Here is a 19630-nt window from a genome sequence, read left to right on the forward strand (position 1 = left end):
GTGGTAGAAAATGAATGAATGAAAGGATTTATCGATGATTTTAACATTTTTCTTGTAATTTTTTTTCTCATTATATGACATTTTACAACTTTTACATAACTTTGTCAACAAGGTAAATTTAAAAAAATATTTAGAATTAAAAAATAACATTTTTCATAACTTTCATTCAACCCCGCCTCTTGCTTGAAGACAGCTGGGATAGGCTCCAGCACCCCCTGCGACCCTCGTGAGGATAAACGGAAGAAAATGAATGAATAACATTCATTTTTTGCCGCTTATCCTCATGACGGTTCCTGGTGTGCTGGAGCCTATCCCAGCTGTCTTGAGGCAAGAGGCGGGGTACACCCTGGACTGGTGGCCAGCCAATCACAGGACACATAATAATAATAATAATAATACATTTTATTTAAAAGCGCCTTTCAGGACACCCAAGGTCGCTGTACAGGAGATAAAAAACAAAAAACATATACTAGACAAACAACCATTCACACTCACATTCATACCTATGGACAATTTGGAGTGGCTAATTAACCTAGCATGTTTTTGGAATGTGGGAGGAAAACCGGAGTACCCGGTGAAAACCCACGCAAGCACGGGGAAAACATGCAAACTCCACACAGACATAGTCGAGGGTGGAATCGAACTCGGGTGTGGCCTGCGCGCTAACCACTCGTCGACTGTGCTGCCCCTTTCATAACTCATGTCAACTTTATTCTACTAAAATGAAGTTTTTCTTTGTATTAGAGGGTATTTTTCTGTCTTAACACATTTTCTCATTTTTTTCCAATCATACAATATCATTTATAATATTGCAAATATATACAGTGTAATATTCAATTAAGATAAGTTGAAAATAAAAATTTTTTTGCGGCACGGCGGTCTAGTGGTTAGCGCGCAGACCTCACAGCTAGGAGACCAGAGTTCAATTCCACTTTCGGCCATCTCTGTGTGGAGTTTGCATGTTCTCCCCGTGCATGCGTGGGTTTTCTCCGGGTACTCCGGTTTCCTCCCACATTCCAAAAACATGCTAGGTTAATTAGCCACTCCAAATTGTCCATAAGTAATGAATGTGAGTGTGAATGGTTGTTTGTCTATATGTGCCCTGTGATTGGCTGGCGACCAGTCTAGGGTGTACCCCGCCTTACGCCCGAAGACAGCTGGGATAGGCTCCAGCCCCCTCCCCCCGTGACCCTTGTGAGGAAAAAGCGGTAGAAAATGAATGAATGAATAAAAAATTTTTGAACGTGCCGTAAATGCCTCCAGTGCCGCACATTGGAAACCCTTCCCAAATGTACTTTTAAAAAGCGGTCGGGACGTAAAATAAGACCAGGCGGAAATCAGGATGAGCCAATCAGGTCTTTTTATTTGGAACAGAGCGGCAGATTAGTGACAGGGCGGTGACGTGGAGGATCCGCCTCCTCTCACTCACGCAGCCAATGACAGAGAACTCAGCCTTTAAAAAAATGCAAATGTATAAAAAACAGGAATGAGAACAGCAAACATACAAGTGGTGTCGTCCACACTCACACACACACACACACACACACACACACACACACGCTTTTCCAGTCTTTTTTTTTTTTTTTTGGCTTACATTTACACTCCAGACAGTCACTTTAGAAAAAAGACAACATGTGTTAACCTCATTCCTGCCTGTGCGGAAGCGGCGTGTCCGTTTGGAAAGACAAATGTCGGCATGTCTATGTGTGTGTGTGTGTGTGTGTGTGTGAGAGAGACATTCAACTCTGAGTGTAACAGATTAGCCAGCTAGCTTTAGCTGTGCGAGAGTACAATCGAGGAGACGTCGCTCCCCGACACCTCAGGAGCTGCGTCGGATGCTCGACTGGCATTCAGAGTCGTGTGGACGTGGACTCGAGCTGAGCAACAAACACACTAAACACGCACACACACATGTGGAAGAGGTGCGTTACCTGTCTGTGGAAGAGCGTGCTGGAGGAGGTAAACACACACTCCACCACCGCGCACACACACACACTATAATACACACCCAGACTAGTATAGTTTTGAGTCCCATGCATGTTTTTGTAGTTCTACAGTACCGAGTATAAGAAGAGACGCTACTAGCCCAGTCGCACTGGTGTGGTTATTATTATTATTATTATTATAATTTTTTTTTAAATACATACAAGCCCCGCCCCCGACGTTACTTAAAAGAAAAAGTGTGAGGTCTTTGAAGTCCGTCCTCATGACGTCTCACGTTTGACAAAAGTCATGCAAAACATGAGCGTGGGACCAAAACCCATAATTAATAAGCTGATCCATGACAGTATTGCTGTGTCGTGCGTGTGTGTGTTTATGTGTGTGTTTTTGTGTGTGTTTGTGTGAGACAAGAGCACAGCCCCTCTATAAAGTGATGACAGATAAATTGAAAAAAAAAAAAAAAAAAAAGTCATGCGGATGATTAGTGATGGTAAGAAAAGAATACGCAGATATTTACATATAAAGTTTTTTTTTGAACAGCTAAATACACATCCTCTTGTTTATTTAAGTATTATTATTATTATTATTATTATTAGGCTCCAAAACATTGATATATTATGGATTATTAGCGTCCCCCGCTTCTCATTGTACAGCAGACAGGCAAGACCAGGCTTGCTCTGTTGCCACGGCGACCGTCTCCCGCTTGGCCGAGCACAGAGCGAGAGGTCACAGCCACCTGTGTGTGTGTGTGTGTGTGTGTGTTTGTGTGTGTGTGTGTTTTTACGCAGAAGGACGGAAAGGCACCTTTCCTTTGAACTTTGACCTCCAGCTCTGTGCATGTTTGTGAAGGGGGGGCGGGGGGCACGGTTAAAGCTGCCCCTCCCTCACCTCTCCTCTTAATTTTGGCTCCATAAAAACAAAAAGGGGACTTTTTTTTTGTTCAAATGTGTGTTTTGATGTTTTTTTTCTTAGAAAATAATCATATCACATACAGAACAAGAGAATATTCATAACAACATTTACTTCCAAAAAAATGTGTATGTGTTGTTTTTTTTTTTTTTTGGAGAGAATATTTCGTTTTTCTTGTATTTTTTTTTTTGTCCCTTTTTTCCACTTTTATGAAAAGAAGTCCGCAGAAAGGCGCTCCGGAGGAGAGAGAGGGGAGGGTGACGGAGGTGTTTAAGGTGGTGGGGTGGGGTTGGGTGGTAGGGGTCGTGGGAGCGATGCCGAGGAAAAGGAAGAGGCAGCCGTGTGGCGGAGTATCTTCCCGGCTGGTCCGGCGGTTACGCGTAAAACTCCTCCTGCTTGTCGGGCTTCTGGTAGGTGACGGTGGCCTGCTTGGGTTCCTCCAGCGTGTAGCTGCCCTCGTCCTTCTTCTTCATCCGGTACACCAGCAGCATCACCAGGAAGGCGGCGAAGAGGGCGCCCACCACGCCGCCCACGATGACCGCTGATGGAACACAAGAAGAAAACACGGCGGATATTTTATTTTTTTTGCGCTCGTCTGGACGTGTCATGTGACCTCACACACACACACACACACAGAGCTAAGGAGGTGCATGTGGGACTCGAACGTGTGCTTATCTAATAGCAAGAGAAAGTACACGAAACTAAAAAGAAGGGAGCCTTTGTCCGCTTGCTCAGCGTGTGGGAGGTGTTTGTTCCATCATGGCGTCCACCAGCCGGGCGTTCCGCAAACTTTTGAGCCTTTTTATGACTTCTCGCCACACTTCTTACACTTCCATAAAACTCACGTTGGTTTAGAACAGGGGTCAGCAACCCGCGGCTCCAGAGCCGCATGTGGCTCTCCAGCCTCTTTGTTGCGGCTCCCTTTGCAATGCTTGAATATTTTTTAGCACCCGTGTGGTGAAAATGCACGTCTTTGTTATGAGTTTACAAAAATCCAACTTTGTGTGAGACCATGAATGCATCCTGACTGAGTTCTGACTGGTGACTGAATGAGCAGACAGGATGCTATCCAGTTCTCTCTGACAGGTTAACATGAAGGGAAATGAGTAATACTTTGAGTTATTTGAGTTATTAATTATTATTAATGAGTTATTTGACGATTCTAAAAAATAAATTAGAGCTCATTTAAAAACAAAAGTTTATCTCCAGTACTAGCAAGAGTACTCCAACTCGTCTTTTTTTTTCCCTCCAATGTTGTTTTAAACATACAACGTTTTGTGGCTCCAGGCTATTTTTCTTTAGTGGGCAAGTGGGTGAAATGGCTCTTTTCATAGTAAAGGTTGCCGACCCCTGGTTTAGAACAGTGCTCCTCAAATAGTGGGGCGGGCCCCCGGTCGGGGGGGCGCCTGAGAGGCCATCATTCAAAAATCAATGAATCATATGAGAAGAACATAATGCTACTGTTTGTAACGCTAACGGCGTTAGCATAATTTTGGTTATTACTCCCCCAATGTGACAATAACAATAGAAACCAGTGAACCCAGTGAACCCAGTAACCAACCACGTGACTACCACACGCTGACACATGAGGAGAAAACTCCTAACACACAATCTAGTCAGGTCTAGTCCAGGTGTCTCTAATCTACTGCAGTCTAGTCTAAAGTCTGCTGCCTCCTGCTCTTTACCAATGACCAGGAAATCAGCAAAAACCAAGGCCAGCAGTCCACCAATCAGAACGGCTGGAGGAGAGACAAAGAGGTCAGACCGCTTCCTCTTTTTGGGATGCGAGGGAGGAACGGGAGGCGGTTGGGGGGGGGGGGGGGCGAAGATGGGACTCAGGAACCCTAGAAGAGCTTGAAACTTCTACAAAGCTACTTTTCCATTTGGGAACGGTCTGCTTGGAATGTGGGCTCAACTATAAGCATTACATGTGGCTCCGCCCCTTTGGTACCAGACGACTTTTTTAACTTTAAGATAGCTACACTGATCCCTCCTGCTACATGTTCTTATTCTCAAACCGACCAGGTACAAATGCTACCCGTATAAATTTATGGGAAACAGCGCTAATGAAAGTCGGTTCCGTACTGGTTTAGAGGACAGGGGGGGGGACTCAGGAGGAAGGTCATTAGAAGGTCAAACAGACTAACCTATCAAGACTTCTTTCCTCTCCAGGATGTTCTTCTGCGGCAGCTGAGCGGCCGAGCTTCCTCCGTCCACCGTGTTGCCCGTCAGATCCGGGTCCTCCGGCGCCAGTCCTCGGCCCAGGTCGTTGCGCTGGTCTTCGCGGATCTCAAAGTCCCCGCTCGGCCCCACGGCGGCCAGCTCGTTGTTGCCTTCCTCGGCACGGGACTGAGAAGGGAAAGAGGAAGTTTACGTTACGCCACCGAGGAACAAGCGGCGTCTTTGTGCAACATAATGCTGAGTCATCAAAGTCAGCGCCAGTCCGTGGAAAAGCCGAGCTCGGGTTTCGCTTCTGGTACCCAATATGACAAAAGTCCCCGTTCGGTTTTTTGATTGGCAAAATAAGTCTTTGTTCTATTAATGGAACATTCTTGTGGTGACAACAAACACGTCTCATCCCGCGCCAAGCCATTAAAGAAATCAATCAGGGTTTGATTCCAGTGCGTGCGTGCGTCTAGTTAGCGCTCACAGCAGCATCCATTGTGCAACAAAGCGCTAACAACTCCACCGCACGGATGAAAGTCACTTTTTAAACGCTACCGGAGACCCTCAGAAGAGCACGACGCCAAAACAAAAGGTGCCACTGTGCACTTTTGGGCCACGGCGAGTGTGCACAGCTGCTTTGGGTAATGACAGAGACTCCGTCACATCAAACTATATATTTGAGGTCTGCCGGGACCGGCCCAGGCCCAGAAAAAACCCAGACTTGCTTGGCTGCTTGCAGGGAAAATATGCTTATGTATCCACTTTCACGGGGTTAGCCTGCTGACATATTTATTACCATGGAGGCAATCCAGATTCGGTCGTTTTTTTTTATTTTTATTATTGCTAAAACGGGAGGGTTTTAGCAAGCCACACCTCCTTTGCTGTCAATCATCTTATTAGTCCCATTGATAAAGAACTGCAGGTTAGCAGCAAGAGTGGAGACCTCAACCCGGATGGCTGTCTACACTGTTCTAAAATGCGATCTGGATATGATCCGGATTGGCTCGACTTCTGCCGCTTCATACATTTTTGGTTCAAAAATGAAATAAAAAATCTAATTTAACAAACGTATGATTTGCAAATGGGGCGGCACGGTGGTCTAGGGGTTAGCGCGCAGACCTCACAGCTAGGAGACCAGGGTTCAATCCCACCCTCGGGCATCCCTGTGTGGAGTTTGCATGTTCTCTCCGTGCATGCGTGGGTTTTCTCCGGGTACTCCGGTTTCCTCCCACATTCCAAAAACATGCTAGGTTAATTAGCCACTCCAAATTGTCCATAGGTATGAATGTGAGTGTGAATGGTTGTTTGTCTATATGTGCCCTGTGATTGGCTGGCGACCAGTCCAGGGTGTACCCCGCCTTACGCCCGAAGACAGCTGGGATAGGCTCCAGCACCCCCGCGACCCTCGTGAGGAAAAGCGGTAGAAAATGAATGAATGAATGAATGATTTGCAAATGTTTTTAGAACTCAAAAAGTATTTTTTTTATGTAATCAAATCTTCATTCTCAAAAAAAAAACTACCGATTGTTCTTTAAAAAAGTCCTAAAATATTATATATTAGATGATTATTTTTTATTTATTATTGTAATTGTTAATCCTCAAAATAAAATGTAAAATTGTAACGATATAAAGTAGCTTCCTTAAGGAAAGTTGCGCAATAAGCTGCAGTAACATCAGACAACATCCTTGGGGGAGGTAATTACCAAACCACCAGACTGATGTCAAGTTGTGGCCTGAAATGAACATTCCGTTGTGGAGGAATGACTTTATTTGAGGCCTCGTCTGGGACTTTGCTCCAAGTTGTGTTTAGTGGCAACATGTTGTGGCTCCTGAGAATGTTGGACAACAACGTGTCATGAGAAGGCAACAAAAGGTATGAGAACTTAGGAGTATGCATAAGTATGCATAAAACACATGGCCATGTAGGAGTACGCATCAGAGTGTATGAGTATGCATGAGAACGTGGAACACGAGTACACGGGACAGCATGAGTACGCATGAGAATGTATGACTATGCATGATAACGGAGTATGCATGAGAATGTATGACTACGCATGATAACGCATGAGTACGCATGAGAATGTGTGACTACACATATTAATGTGTGACTACGCATATTAATGTATGGCTACGCATGATAACGTGTGCCTACGCATGATAACGTATGAGTACACATGAGAATGTGTGACTACGCATATTAATGTATGAGTACGCATGAGAATGTATGACTACGCATGAGAACGTATGAGTACACATGAGAATGTATGACGACGCATGTAGCGGCTGCATACGCCTGTATGGGTGCGCATGAGAACACAAGAATATACGAGTATGCCAGAACATTTAACACAAGTACACATGAGAACTTATGAGTATGCATGAGAACATGTGTAAGCATTATAATGGATGAGTAAGCAAGAGAATGTATATGTGTATGCATCAGAATGCCTGAGAATGTATGATAACATGTATGCAACATATAAGTATGAGAATGTATGAGTGAGCATGAGAACAAATGGTTCAGCACGAGAGCGCACGAGTATGCATGATAATGTATAATTAGGCATGAGAACATATGAGTTAGCATGAGAACATATAAGATAGTGTATGATTACGCATGAGACCGCATGAGACCCCATGAGACCGCATGATCATGTATGATTAGGCATGAGAACATTTGAGTACGCATGAGACCGCATGAGAACATATAAGACTGCAAGATAGTGTATGATTACGCATGAGACCGCATGAGACCGCATGAGTATGCATGATCATGTATGATCAGGCATGAGAACATTTGATGTACGCATGAGTATGCATGATAATGTATGATTACACATGAGAACATATGAGTAAGCATGAGTATGCATGATAATGTATGATTAGGCATGAGAACATTTGAGTACGCATGAGACCGCATGAGTATGCATGATAATGTATAATTAGGCATGAGAACATATGAGTTAGCATGAGACCGCATGAGAACATATAAGACTGCAAGATAGTGTATGATTACGCATGAGACCGCATGAGACCACATGAGACCACATGAGTATGCATGATAATGTATGATCAGGCATGAGAACATTTGAGTACGCATGAGACCGCATGAGTATGCATGATAATGTATGATCAGGCATGAGAACATTTGAGTACGCATGAGACCGCATGAGTATGCATGATAAGGTATAATTAGGCATGAGAACATATGAGTTAGCATGAGACCGCATGAGAACATATATAAGACTGCAAGATAGTGTATGATTACGCATGAGACCGCATGAGACCGCATGAGTATGCATGATCATGTATGATCAGGCATGAGAACATTTGAGTACGCATGAGACCGCATGAGTATGCATGATAATGTATAATTAGGCATGAGAACATATGAGTTAGCATGAGACCGCATGAGAACATATATAAGACTGCAAGATAGTGTATGATTACGCATGAGACCGCATGAGTATGCATGATCATGTATGATCATGTATGAGAACATTGGAGTACACATGAGACCACATGAGAACATATGAGACTGCAAGATAGTGTATGATTACGCATGAGACCGCATGAGTATGCACGATCATGTATGATTAGGCATGAGAACATTTGAGTATGCATGAGACCGCAAGAGTATGCATGATAATGTATGATTACGCATGAGAACATACGAGTAAGCATGAGATTGCATGAGTATGTATGATCATGTATGATTAGGCATGAGAACATATTAGCATGAGTCCGCATTATAGTGTATGATTCCGCATGAGACCACATGAGTATGCATGATAAGGTACGAGTACGCATGAGAATGATGTCTGTGCGTTCACCTGTGTCGTCGTCGTCGTCTGCGGTGGGCGGGTGCTTTTCTGCGGCGGTGGCCTGCGAGTGGTCGTCACAGGAACGCGGGGCCTGAAGGGGAACCTGGTCTTGGTGGTGGTGCTGGTGGTGGCGAGGGTGGTGGTGGTGGGCGGGGCGGTCGTGGGCTCCGGCGTGGGCTCGGCGGTAGTGATGGGCGTGTCCTCCTCTGTGGTGGCTTCCACATCGGGGTAACGGGACGTGGGTTCAGGCGACAGGTAGACATCCTCTTCTTCTTCTTGGGTGGAGCTCAGGTCATCCGTGCCAGCAGAGGGCGCCGCACTCTCCTCCGGGAATGTCGTCACAGCAGGAAGTGCGGGTGAGGATCTCGGCGCGGCGGTGGTTTGGGCGGTGGCGGCGGCGGCGGCCCGTATCCGCTCCAGCTCTCGCTCTCGTTCCCGCTCTCGTTGCCTCTCGCGCTCACGTTCTCGTTCCCGCTCCCGCTCTCTCTCACGCTCCCTCTCGCGTTCCCGCTCCATCTCCCGGACCCGCTCCCTCTCGCGTTCCCGCTCCCGTTCCCGCTCCAGCTGCTTCTCCCGCTCCTTCTCCAGCTCCAGCTCCTTCTCCCAGAAGGCACCACTCTCGCCGTCTGTCTCGGTAGGCAGGAGCGCGGCGGTGGTAGCGGCGGAGGTGGCGGCGGCGGCGGACGTGGCGGGGGTTGCAACGGTGGTGATGAGGGCGGCGGACGTGGGGTCCGGGTCGGGGTCGGGGCTGGGCTCGGCCGCGGGTGCGGCAGAGGGGGCGGGGCTGGTGGCCTGCGTGGTGGACAAGGGGACGGGCTCCTCCGTGGTGAAGGACACGCCCCCTGCCGTGGGCCTCATGCTGATCTCAGGAACTGCGGAGAAGATTTGAAAGGAAAAGCTCAACAGGTGAAGCTTCATTTTCTCCTTCCATCACGCCACCTTTCATGCTACGCGCTTGAAAGACGAGCAAATTGAACGCGGGATCGCCGCGGCGTGAAGGAGCGGGAGAGGATATTACAATATGGACGCCAACAATGGAGCCCGCTGAAAACCAGACGCCGCCTTCGCACAGATCCGTATCGCCGTATGAGGCCAAACAATTTTCCACACGGCTGTTTTGGACTGCACGGCGGCGCTTCGGCTGCTCGCTGTAATTATCTTCACCGGGGGGGGGGGGGGGGGGGGGGGGGGGGGGGGGGGTGGATGGGGGGGGTTGTCACGTGTGTTTCTATTTCTAATTCTTAGCAAAGTTGGGAAAAAAGTGGAATGAAAATTTGTGGATTATTCCTGGATATTTGAAGTGTATTCCGATTCTTGTATAACCGGCCTGAATGTTTGGGAATGCTAAAAATATCAAACAACATCGGAAAGGTATTTGGACTGCATTCGGAATATTCTTACAGTATTCCAAATATTCATTCATTCATTTTCTATCGCCTATCCCAGCTGTCTTGGGGCGAGAGGCGGGGTACACCCTGGACTGGTGGCCAGCCAATCCCAGGGCACATATAGACAAACAACCATTCACACTCACATTCATACCTATGGACAATTTGGAGTGGCTAATTAACCTAGCATGTTTTTGGAATGTGGGAGGAAACCGGAGTACCCGGAGAAAACCCACGCATGCACGGGGAGAACATGCAAACTCCACAAAGAAGTAGCTGAGGGTGGAATCGAACTCGGGTCTCCTAGCTGTGAGGTCTGCGCGCTAACCACTCGACCGCCGTGCCGCCTATCATTACAAATATTCTGATATTATATATATATATTATTAAAAATTCTGTCATGGAACGTGGAATCCAGTGTTGTCATGACTGGAGTGCAATACTTGGCCGCAACCAGAGGAGGTGCTGTTGAGTTAATTTGTGATGTTGGCTATGCATTATTGGTCCCAATCATCTTGACACACCCACATATATATTATATTATTATATATTATTATATATGATTATATATGATTATATATGATTATATATTATTATATATTATTATATATTATTATATATTATTATATATTATTATATATTATTATATATTATTATGTTATATATTATTATATTATGGAATCCAGTGTTGTCATGACTGGAGTGCAATACTTGGCCGCAACCAGAGGAGGTGCTGTTGAGTTAATTTGTGATGTTGGCTATACATTATTGGTCCCACTCATCTTGACACACCCAAATATATATTATATTATTATATATTATTATATATTATTATATTATGTTATATATTATTATATTATGGAATCCAGTGTTGTCATGACTGGAGTGCAGTACTTGGCCGCAACCAGAGGAGGTGCTGTTGAGTTAATTTGTGATGTTGGCTATACATTATTGGTCCCACTCATCTTGACACACCCACATATATATTATATTATAATATATTATTATATATTATTATATTATATATATCTCTCTCTCTATATATATATATATATATATATATATATATATATATATATATATATATAACAAATGCAGCCAGCTGCTGCTGAAACGTCCCTATGACGTGTTGCCTTTGTCACATGATTTCATATGCCAAGGAAAAAAGGAGCCAGGGTAAGCCCACCAGTCCCCGTCGGCGTGGACGGTGCAGAGGTCATGAAACCAAACCCGCCCACTGAAACGTCACCATTGACGCCCAATTGGCCCATTCTCACCACATCATACCGCCAAAAAGGAGCCAAATTTATTACAACTTTTTCATTCCGGCATGTTGTTCAGTGTGGTGGGGGCTTTAACCAAGATGGCGACAGCACGACGAGAACATCAGGCCCAATTACGGCCATGTGATCTGGGCTAAGCGGCTAATTGCTAGGCACGCCACACAAACGCTAGCTAGGTAGGAGCGCCCTGCGTGCGTGTGATGCTCTAATCTGTGTGGACTCTAATCTGATTACAGTAAATAAGATCTTTGAGGAGGGGGTCGGGCTCCTTGTTTGCGAGGGCGTGTTTTTGTGTTTGCGGGTGTTTTCCATAAATCTTCATGGCAACTTGATTGATGCGACGAGTAGCGTGTTTACACTGAGCGTGTGTGTGTGTGTGTGTGTGTGTGTGTGTGTGTGTGTGTGTGTGTGTGTGTGTGAAGAGTGCTTGGCAATGGAGTGGGGGCTGAGGTCTTTGGGGTCAACAGATTGAAAGCCAGCAGCTGTTGGCTTTTTAAGAAACGCACACACACACACACACTTACATCCAGATCCGGATCCCGAGTAGAGGTCCTCGTCATCGTAGAAGTCGTCTCCCGTCGAGCCCTCGTCATCGACAGGCGACCATGTCTGTCCCTGCGAGAGAACATACAAGAGAAGGTCATCTTCACGGCGGACAAAGGTTTCCGCAGAGGAAGCATCATGGCGGACGCCACATCTGGCTCTCCAGGAGGCCGCCAAGGAGACGCGTGGCTAATGAGATGATCTAACGGCGGGATTTTGGCGCCGGGACATCAAAGTGCTTAAGAAAAAGAGAGAGAGAGAGGAGCTTCCGTTTAGTCGGAAACAAGTGAAGCTCAGTCAGGGAGGAGACGACGTTACCTTTTGAACTCGGGGGGTATTTGCAAATTTGTCGTGCCCCCCCCCCCCCCCGCTTGATTTTTTTCAATGAAATGTACGAAAACTTGTGCTGCTTTATTTCCCAACAATTTTCCTAACCATGTCCAAAGTGTGGCCCTGGGGCCTGAAGCTAAAGCAATATAATAATAACACAAGTTTATTCGGATAGCTTAACTTCCCATACATTCATTCATTTATACTGGAGGCCCACCACTAATTCATTTGGACCGCAACAGATAAATTGCTATTCATCATTCCCGATCCTTACATGAAACATGAACATATATTCCTTTTTCTGTGCATTATAACACGAGAAAACGAGCTAATGGCGCTAAAGCTAAAAACATGAATTTGGACTGCCACAGTGCTAATGCTAACATGCCATGCTAGGCTGTTTATTGTTTTTTTTTATGATGGCTGCCTGTCCTTCACCATCCCCGGCGTCCACACAACTAATCATTCCCCCTTAATCTACTTCACATAACAGTCCCCGCCCCCCCTGGGGACGGGAGGGGGGGGGGTGTCAAGCCCAGAGATTTAGTCTGTGACGGTTCAAGGTTCGTCCCTCAGCGTCGGGGGTCGTCTACGCTCAGCTTGACTCGTCTTCATTCATCAAGTTCTTTCCCGTGACCCCCCCCCCCGCCCCCACATGTCGGCCATGTTCCCACTTCAGCAATACCAGCTATACGTATAATGTATGGTATTTGGTATTTAACTATTTAAAAATAGGATCATTTATCAGAAATGTAGGACATGATAATGAAACTACTGCCATTGGCTGTGACAGCTGGGATAGGCTCCAGCATACCTGCCACCCTCGTGTGGACAAGCCATATACAAACTGGATGGATGGAAATAATGTACAAAAGAACCTCAGAAGGAATTGTTATTTTTTTAACATTATTATTGAAAAATATTAAATATAATATAATATCTCAAATAATATGTGTTGATTATTGTATTTCAAATATGTATTTAATAATTATTTTAACTTATTTTGCACAACACTGTTTGTACCATTCAACATTCAACATGAAATAATGAATAGCTGACGTCACAAATTAACTCAACAGCATCTCCTCTGGTTGCGGCCAAGTATTGCACTCCAGTCATGACTACACTGGATTCCACGTTCGACAGAATCCTTCAAGGGGACCTAAGACGCGTTTTCCCCTTTTCTGATCTATAAAAATAGTTTTAATGTTGTATTCTGGTGTTAAATCAAGCCAAAGTTTCTCATAATGAGGTTTGTACATTTGGAAGTGAGCCTTGAAAGAAGTTTGGGATGGCTCTGAATGCTAGCTTTCAGAGAATTGTTTGGGACTTCCTTATGTGGGCGTGTCAAGATAAGTGAGACCAATCACAGCGGAGTGGGCGTGCTTAAAGGCGGGACAGAAGTCTATAGCTATAACCTATGACGCGTTTTCCCCTTTTCTGACCTATAAAAATAGTTATAATGTTGTATTCTGGTGTTAAATCATGCCAAAGTTTCACATAATGAGGTTTGTACATTTGGAAGTGAGCCTTGAAAGAAGTTTGGAATGGCTCTGAATGCTAGCTTTCAGAGAATTGTTTGGTACTTCCTTATGTGGGCGTGTCAAGACGAGTGGAACCAATCACAGCGGAGTGGGCGTGCTTAAAGGCGGGACGGAAGTCCATAGCTATAACCTATGACGCGTTTTCCCCTTTTCTGACCTATAAAAATAGTTATAATGTTGTATTCTGGTGTTAAATCATGCCAAAGTTTCACATAATGAGGTTTGTACATTTGGAAGTGAGCCTTGAAAGAAGTTTGGGATGGCTCTGAATGCTAGTTTTCAGAGAATTGTTTGGGACTTCCTTATGTGGGCGTGTCACGATGAGTAGGACCAATCACAGCGGAGTGGGCGTGCCTAAAGGCGGAACAGAAGTCCATAGCTCAATACAAAGGGGCAAAAATGATCATAATAGCTTTGATTGAACTAATAGGACCATTACTGTTAAAAATGTTCAAATTATACTTTATAAATGTAGAGTAGCATTATTATTTTATTATTATTATAGGTAGAGCCTGCAGTAAACAATTATTAGCTCATAAAGTGGAAAAGCGCATTATTGTTAATGATTTAGACAGGGTGTGGGCAAGGATTAATGAAAGCGCTTTTTTTGTGATCCGTTGCAGAACTGTCACTTAAGATGGCCTCTATGCACAATGTATCTGTTGTGGAGCTCCATATACACTAATTGGTGCAATGTTCCGCTGCCAAATAGACAAGGAAAAGCCCCCCCCCCCCCACCCCCACCAAAAGAAGGGCTGAGCTTTCCTGCAGGTGCTGGAAAAGCGCCCAATGGCACCACTTTATCTCCCTGGAAAATCTAAATCCCTTCCTGGGGGGTGTAGCCATGGTGCTGATGGGGGGGGGCTAGTGTGTTAGCTAGTGTGATGCTAATTGTGCAAAGCATGAAACAGAAGCTCCTCCTACTCCGGCTCCAGACGCAGGAAACACGATGCCTTTAAAAGCCAATAAAGTCATAATGGAATCTGGAAACCTGAGCGCCGCCGGTCCATCACAACCCCCCCCCCCCCACCCCGCCACCCCCACTCCCCGGTCTGAGAGGCTGTGTGCACCTTGAGTTGCCCATGAGTTGGTGGGAAGAGGTGTGCCTGTGTGTGTGTGTGTGTGTGTGTGTGTGTGTGTGTGTGTGTGTGTGTGCCATCCATGGGTTTCACAATGAAGGCAGTTGCTATGGGCAACCTTTGCCTTTTGTAAAGAATCCCATCTTTTTGGGGGGGTCGGTGGGGGGAACCAACCAGACACACACATACACACACATACACACACACCAGAGCTTTATAACGCCTTGCAAAAGGTGTTATGTAACGTCATAAAAACAACCTAAAAAAACATCAACTCGCCCCACCGCCCATTTCCACATATATGTGCCCCCCCCTCCCCCAACAGTGTCCCAATCCTCGCCCCACTTTCCTTTCATCTTGCTTATCTAGACTCAGCGTGACTTTCAAAACACACACTCAAATAAACACACACATCCCACCCCCCTCCCTCCCTCCTAGGCCCCTTTAGGCAGGTCCAGAAGTCACCCCCTGGGGGGCCCCCTTTTTTTTCACGCCCCCCCCCCACACACACAGTTAGCACTCATCTAAATCCAGGCCATACGGCGGCTGAGAGTCTCCCGTTTGTCTATTTTCAGACTTGGATTCAGACTGTGTTTAAATGTGCAGCATGTAAACACACACACACACATATATATACACACACAATGTACACAACATATGGTCCCACAATCAAGGTGGGACGTCAAGAGGGGTGCGACACAAAGAGAGGACCGAGACACACAGGGTGCGACGAGGTGAAAGGAGGTCATTGGAACGTTTTCTTTGTACGGAGCGGTCAAAATGTCCCCAGAAAAACGCTAAAAGGTGGGATGTCGGTGGGATTTGTGGTGCCACACGGACATGCATACACACTGTATGCAAGTGGATACACTAAAAGGCCTAAGAGATGTATGGATTGGTCTAAATGTCCAATGGCGTGCAAACCGGTGTCATCATATTCCTATGTAGGGGATTTATTTGAACCTATCTTTTTACAGGAAGTAAACGATCATGCAAGTGTAAAAAGAAAACAAGCATCCGGTGCAGGAGTTGAACATTATTATGCTGGATTTTGCCATCCTTATACATTTTAACATAAAGTTCCAGAATGTCTTTAAAAGACCCAACCTGATTAACTTCTCCTTAGTGACGACGAAGGACTGCGTGCGGCTTGGTGGCGCCGCTTTTGGCGGCACGTAACGATTCCACGGCACAGATTGCGTGGAGGAATACTCGGAACAATGGGAACATCCAAAGGAACACTAAGATTGAAAGAAAAAAAATGGCAGATTTGCACTCATCCTGCCAAGAAGAGAGGTTAAATGTGGAGTCAGAACTACGCCAGAAGTTTGCTGATGGCCACAAAATGGCGGTGAAACTAGCTAAGACGTTGAAGCACGTATTAGCGGGGGTGTACAGTAGCTTTGTATGTAGACGTTAGCCCAGAGTTGCATAATACTGTATCATTTAAAAAAAACAACAACTAATACTAACAATGTCCTGCTTCCTGGTGTGGCCCAGCAAGGTGTACTGTATTTGGGCGCATGCTCCGAGCAGCCGGTGTGACGCCATGGAGGTCTTGCACTGTTCAAACGGGTTGTAGCGGTGTGGCGTTTTCAGGTGGCTGATTTTTTTTGTGGTGCATTTGGTATAACTAGAACACAACATGGAGCATTTTTCGTAACGATGAGTTCTAAGTACGTATCGACCGATATCAGGGTAAAGGGACTGTATCCACATCGGCCGATACATCTTTAAAACAGTAGTACAGTAAACCTCGGATATATCGGACTCGGATATATCGGAAATTGGCTCACAACGGACAGATAAAAAAGAACCGATTTTTCTGTAATGCATTTCCAATAAAAATTCATTGCATATATCGGATTTTTTATAACGGATTTCGCCTATTTCGGACAAAATCTCCAGTCCCGTTCCAATGCATTTCCATGAAATTTCCCTGGCATATATCGGATGGCCGCATCGTGGCGCTCCGATGCGCCGAATCGTGACAGGCCGCTATACGACGTCATTTGCAGCGTTTGCAGCGTTGCCTGCGCGTCCAGGTACATTGGAAACATAGTCAAGGAAGTGCCTTTTTATAACGGATAAAATCCCATTTACGCATATACCGGATATAAATCCCATATATGCGGAAAACGGACATTTTCCGGTATACGCATATAACGGATTTCGCTTATATCGGACAAAACCAGTGGGAACAATTGAATCCGATATATCCGAGGTTTACTGTATATTTACACTTCACCGATGGGATCCCGATATTGGTATCGGTATCGGTCTATTTCACTCTTGAATTATCAGAATCGGTATCAGTATCGTGAAATCCTGATAATGGTTCTAACCAATGGGGTCCTTAAGGTCCTGAAAGAAACGGACCCTAAAGGGCGGTGCCGCCCAAAGATAGGCACAAGAAGCCCAGACGTTCCAAAAGTAGCGTGGTGTGTTCAAGCATGTAGGATTTATGAGCTGATACTGTGGTGAGCGTGCAGTGTGCCACACAGCAGTGCGTCACTGCATCTAATTACAGTGTGTGTGTGTGTGTGTGTGTGTGTGTGCTGCAGTGACTATAATCACAGGTTTTGATTGTGGCATGCGTGTGTGTGTATGTGTTACGTGATGTGATGGGGGGGGGGAAGGGGGGGGGGGTAACTGGGACCAGCAGCAGCGCTGCGTTTTGCTGAGCTATAAACAGCCTGCGCCGCATAGCTAACCGGCCGCAACGAGACGCCGTCGGCTCTCCCACAGCGATAACTGAAAGGGAGGTAAAGTGGCGGGGTGGAAGGGGGGGGGGGCGGTGGTTTGGGGGTGGGAGGGGAGGGGGGGGGGTCTTCCGAATCATCTCTGCTGCCCTCGATTTTGCTCCCTTAAGGTCATCAAAATATTAGGTACAGCTGGTAGTGGTAGTGTGCTATAAACACAGTATTTGCATTTTGCATATGGAAGTGTGTGTGTGTGTGTGTGGGGGGGGGGGGGGGTCTGGAAAACTTGGGAAAATGAGCCGGAATTTCCACCCGCCACAAGAAAATGTTTCACAAGCATGTTATTTTACCGGAGGGCTTCTTTTAATTTGAAGGTCAACTTTACTTCCTGATCCACTTCCTGTTCCACAACGGACCAGAAGACGAGCTGCTATAAAATACAATCAAAACAGGAAGGGTTAACAGGTATGAAATAATACCGACTTGATATTAAAAAAAATGTTCTTAACTCCTGTTGCCATGAATGAGCACAGTAAGACTGTCTGGAGGTGTGAAACAGCGCCTCCGCTGGTTGCAGCCTAGTAGTGCACGCCATCATTACAGTACATTGCCTTAAATTACACTTTTTAGGCAATAAAAAAATACAAAAAATACAATAACAAAATAATTTTTTTCAATTTCAAAAACCACAATCCAGCCGTTCCCCCCGCCGTTTCCACAAAAATGGTACGGTCCCGTCGTTTATGCTAACAGACGTGCTAGCAGCAGGGTGCTACGCTACAGTGACGCACAGGTGTGTCCTCTGGGAAGGTTGGAAATGTGATACCAGGCTGACGGAGCGACACATGCCGGCCTCCGCGCCACCCGTGACGCCCCCCCCGTCTCATTTTACACAAAGCGGCGGGACACCTCGGTTGCAGCACGTTAGAAACCCAACCGGATCTGATTTGTGACTCATCCTCGCTCATTCAGAGAGAGAGAGAGAGAGAGAGAGAGAGAGAGAGAGAGAGAGAGAGAGAGAGCACAAAGGCAGATCGACAAAGACCACAACGCAGCAGGATAGAAGCGAACACAAGGTACGCAGGTACAGTACACATACAGTACACAGTAGTACACATACAGTACACAGTAACTGTACCTTATGAAATATTAATAAATGTAACCTTCACTGTCACCAAACTGTCTGTGTAACTCTGCTTCTTAACACCTCATATCCACCTGCTCTGGCAGGAACACGTAGCAGGAGGGATCGGTGCTGCCAACTTAGCCGCTATCCAGTATTTAGCCAGTAACCCCCCCCCCCCATGTTCTTTTTTCTGCATCTCGCAACCCATAACGGTGGTGCATTCAAGGACTAACCACAAACATGAACACATATTTCTTTACCTTTTCTGTACATGATAACATGAGAAAATGAGTAAATATGAGCTAGCTAACAACGGACGTCATGGGAAATACCTAAAGTTGGATCTGCCATATAGATGTTTTTGCAATATGCAAAAAAATAACATGCATCTCAGTTTTGCCATATGGATGAAAAGAGCGTTTATTAATATCGACTTCACCACTTTTCCCCATTTTTGCTGTTTTTCTTTAATTTTCTAAATATTTCTACTTTCATTATTGAAAATAAATCTTTCTTTAACTATTATTTCATAATATGATGACTTTATTCCCATAATTATTTCCTAATTTTCCAGACAATTGTATTTTTTCTTTAATTTTTCAAATATTTCTACTTTCTTTATTGAAAATAAATCTTTTTTACTATTATTTCATAATATTATGACTTTATTCCCATAATTATCCCATAATTTTCCAGATAATTGTATTTTTTCTTTAATTTTCCGAATATTTCTACTTTCTTTATTGAAAATACATCTTTCTTTTACTATTATTTCATAATATTATGACTTTATTC

At 45.1% G+C, this 19630-nt stretch overlaps 1 protein-coding gene across 1 annotated transcript in view; it reads right to left on the reverse strand.

Moving 5' to 3' along the window:
- Positions 1-1150: 1150 nt before the first annotated feature.
- The window catches only part of LOC131102031 (syndecan-3-like), a 45136-nt gene continuing 26656 nt past the window's right edge, over positions 1151-19630 (reverse strand). Inside the window, exons 2-5 of the mRNA XM_058047496.1 lie at positions 12036-12126; positions 8850-9712; positions 4998-5199; positions 1151-3391 (exon numbers count right to left, since the gene is read on the reverse strand). Of these exons, the coding sequence (XP_057903479.1) occupies positions 3225-3391; positions 4998-5199; positions 8850-9712; positions 12036-12126 (1323 nt within the window). The 3' untranslated portion in view covers positions 1151-3224. The remainder of the gene's footprint in view (positions 3392-4997; positions 5200-8849; positions 9713-12035; positions 12127-19630) is intronic.

This window comes from Doryrhamphus excisus, chromosome 14 (genome assembly GCF_030265055.1).
Source record: "Doryrhamphus excisus isolate RoL2022-K1 chromosome 14, RoL_Dexc_1.0, whole genome shotgun sequence".
Lineage (NCBI taxonomy): Eukaryota > Metazoa > Chordata > Actinopteri > Syngnathiformes > Syngnathidae > Doryrhamphus > Doryrhamphus excisus.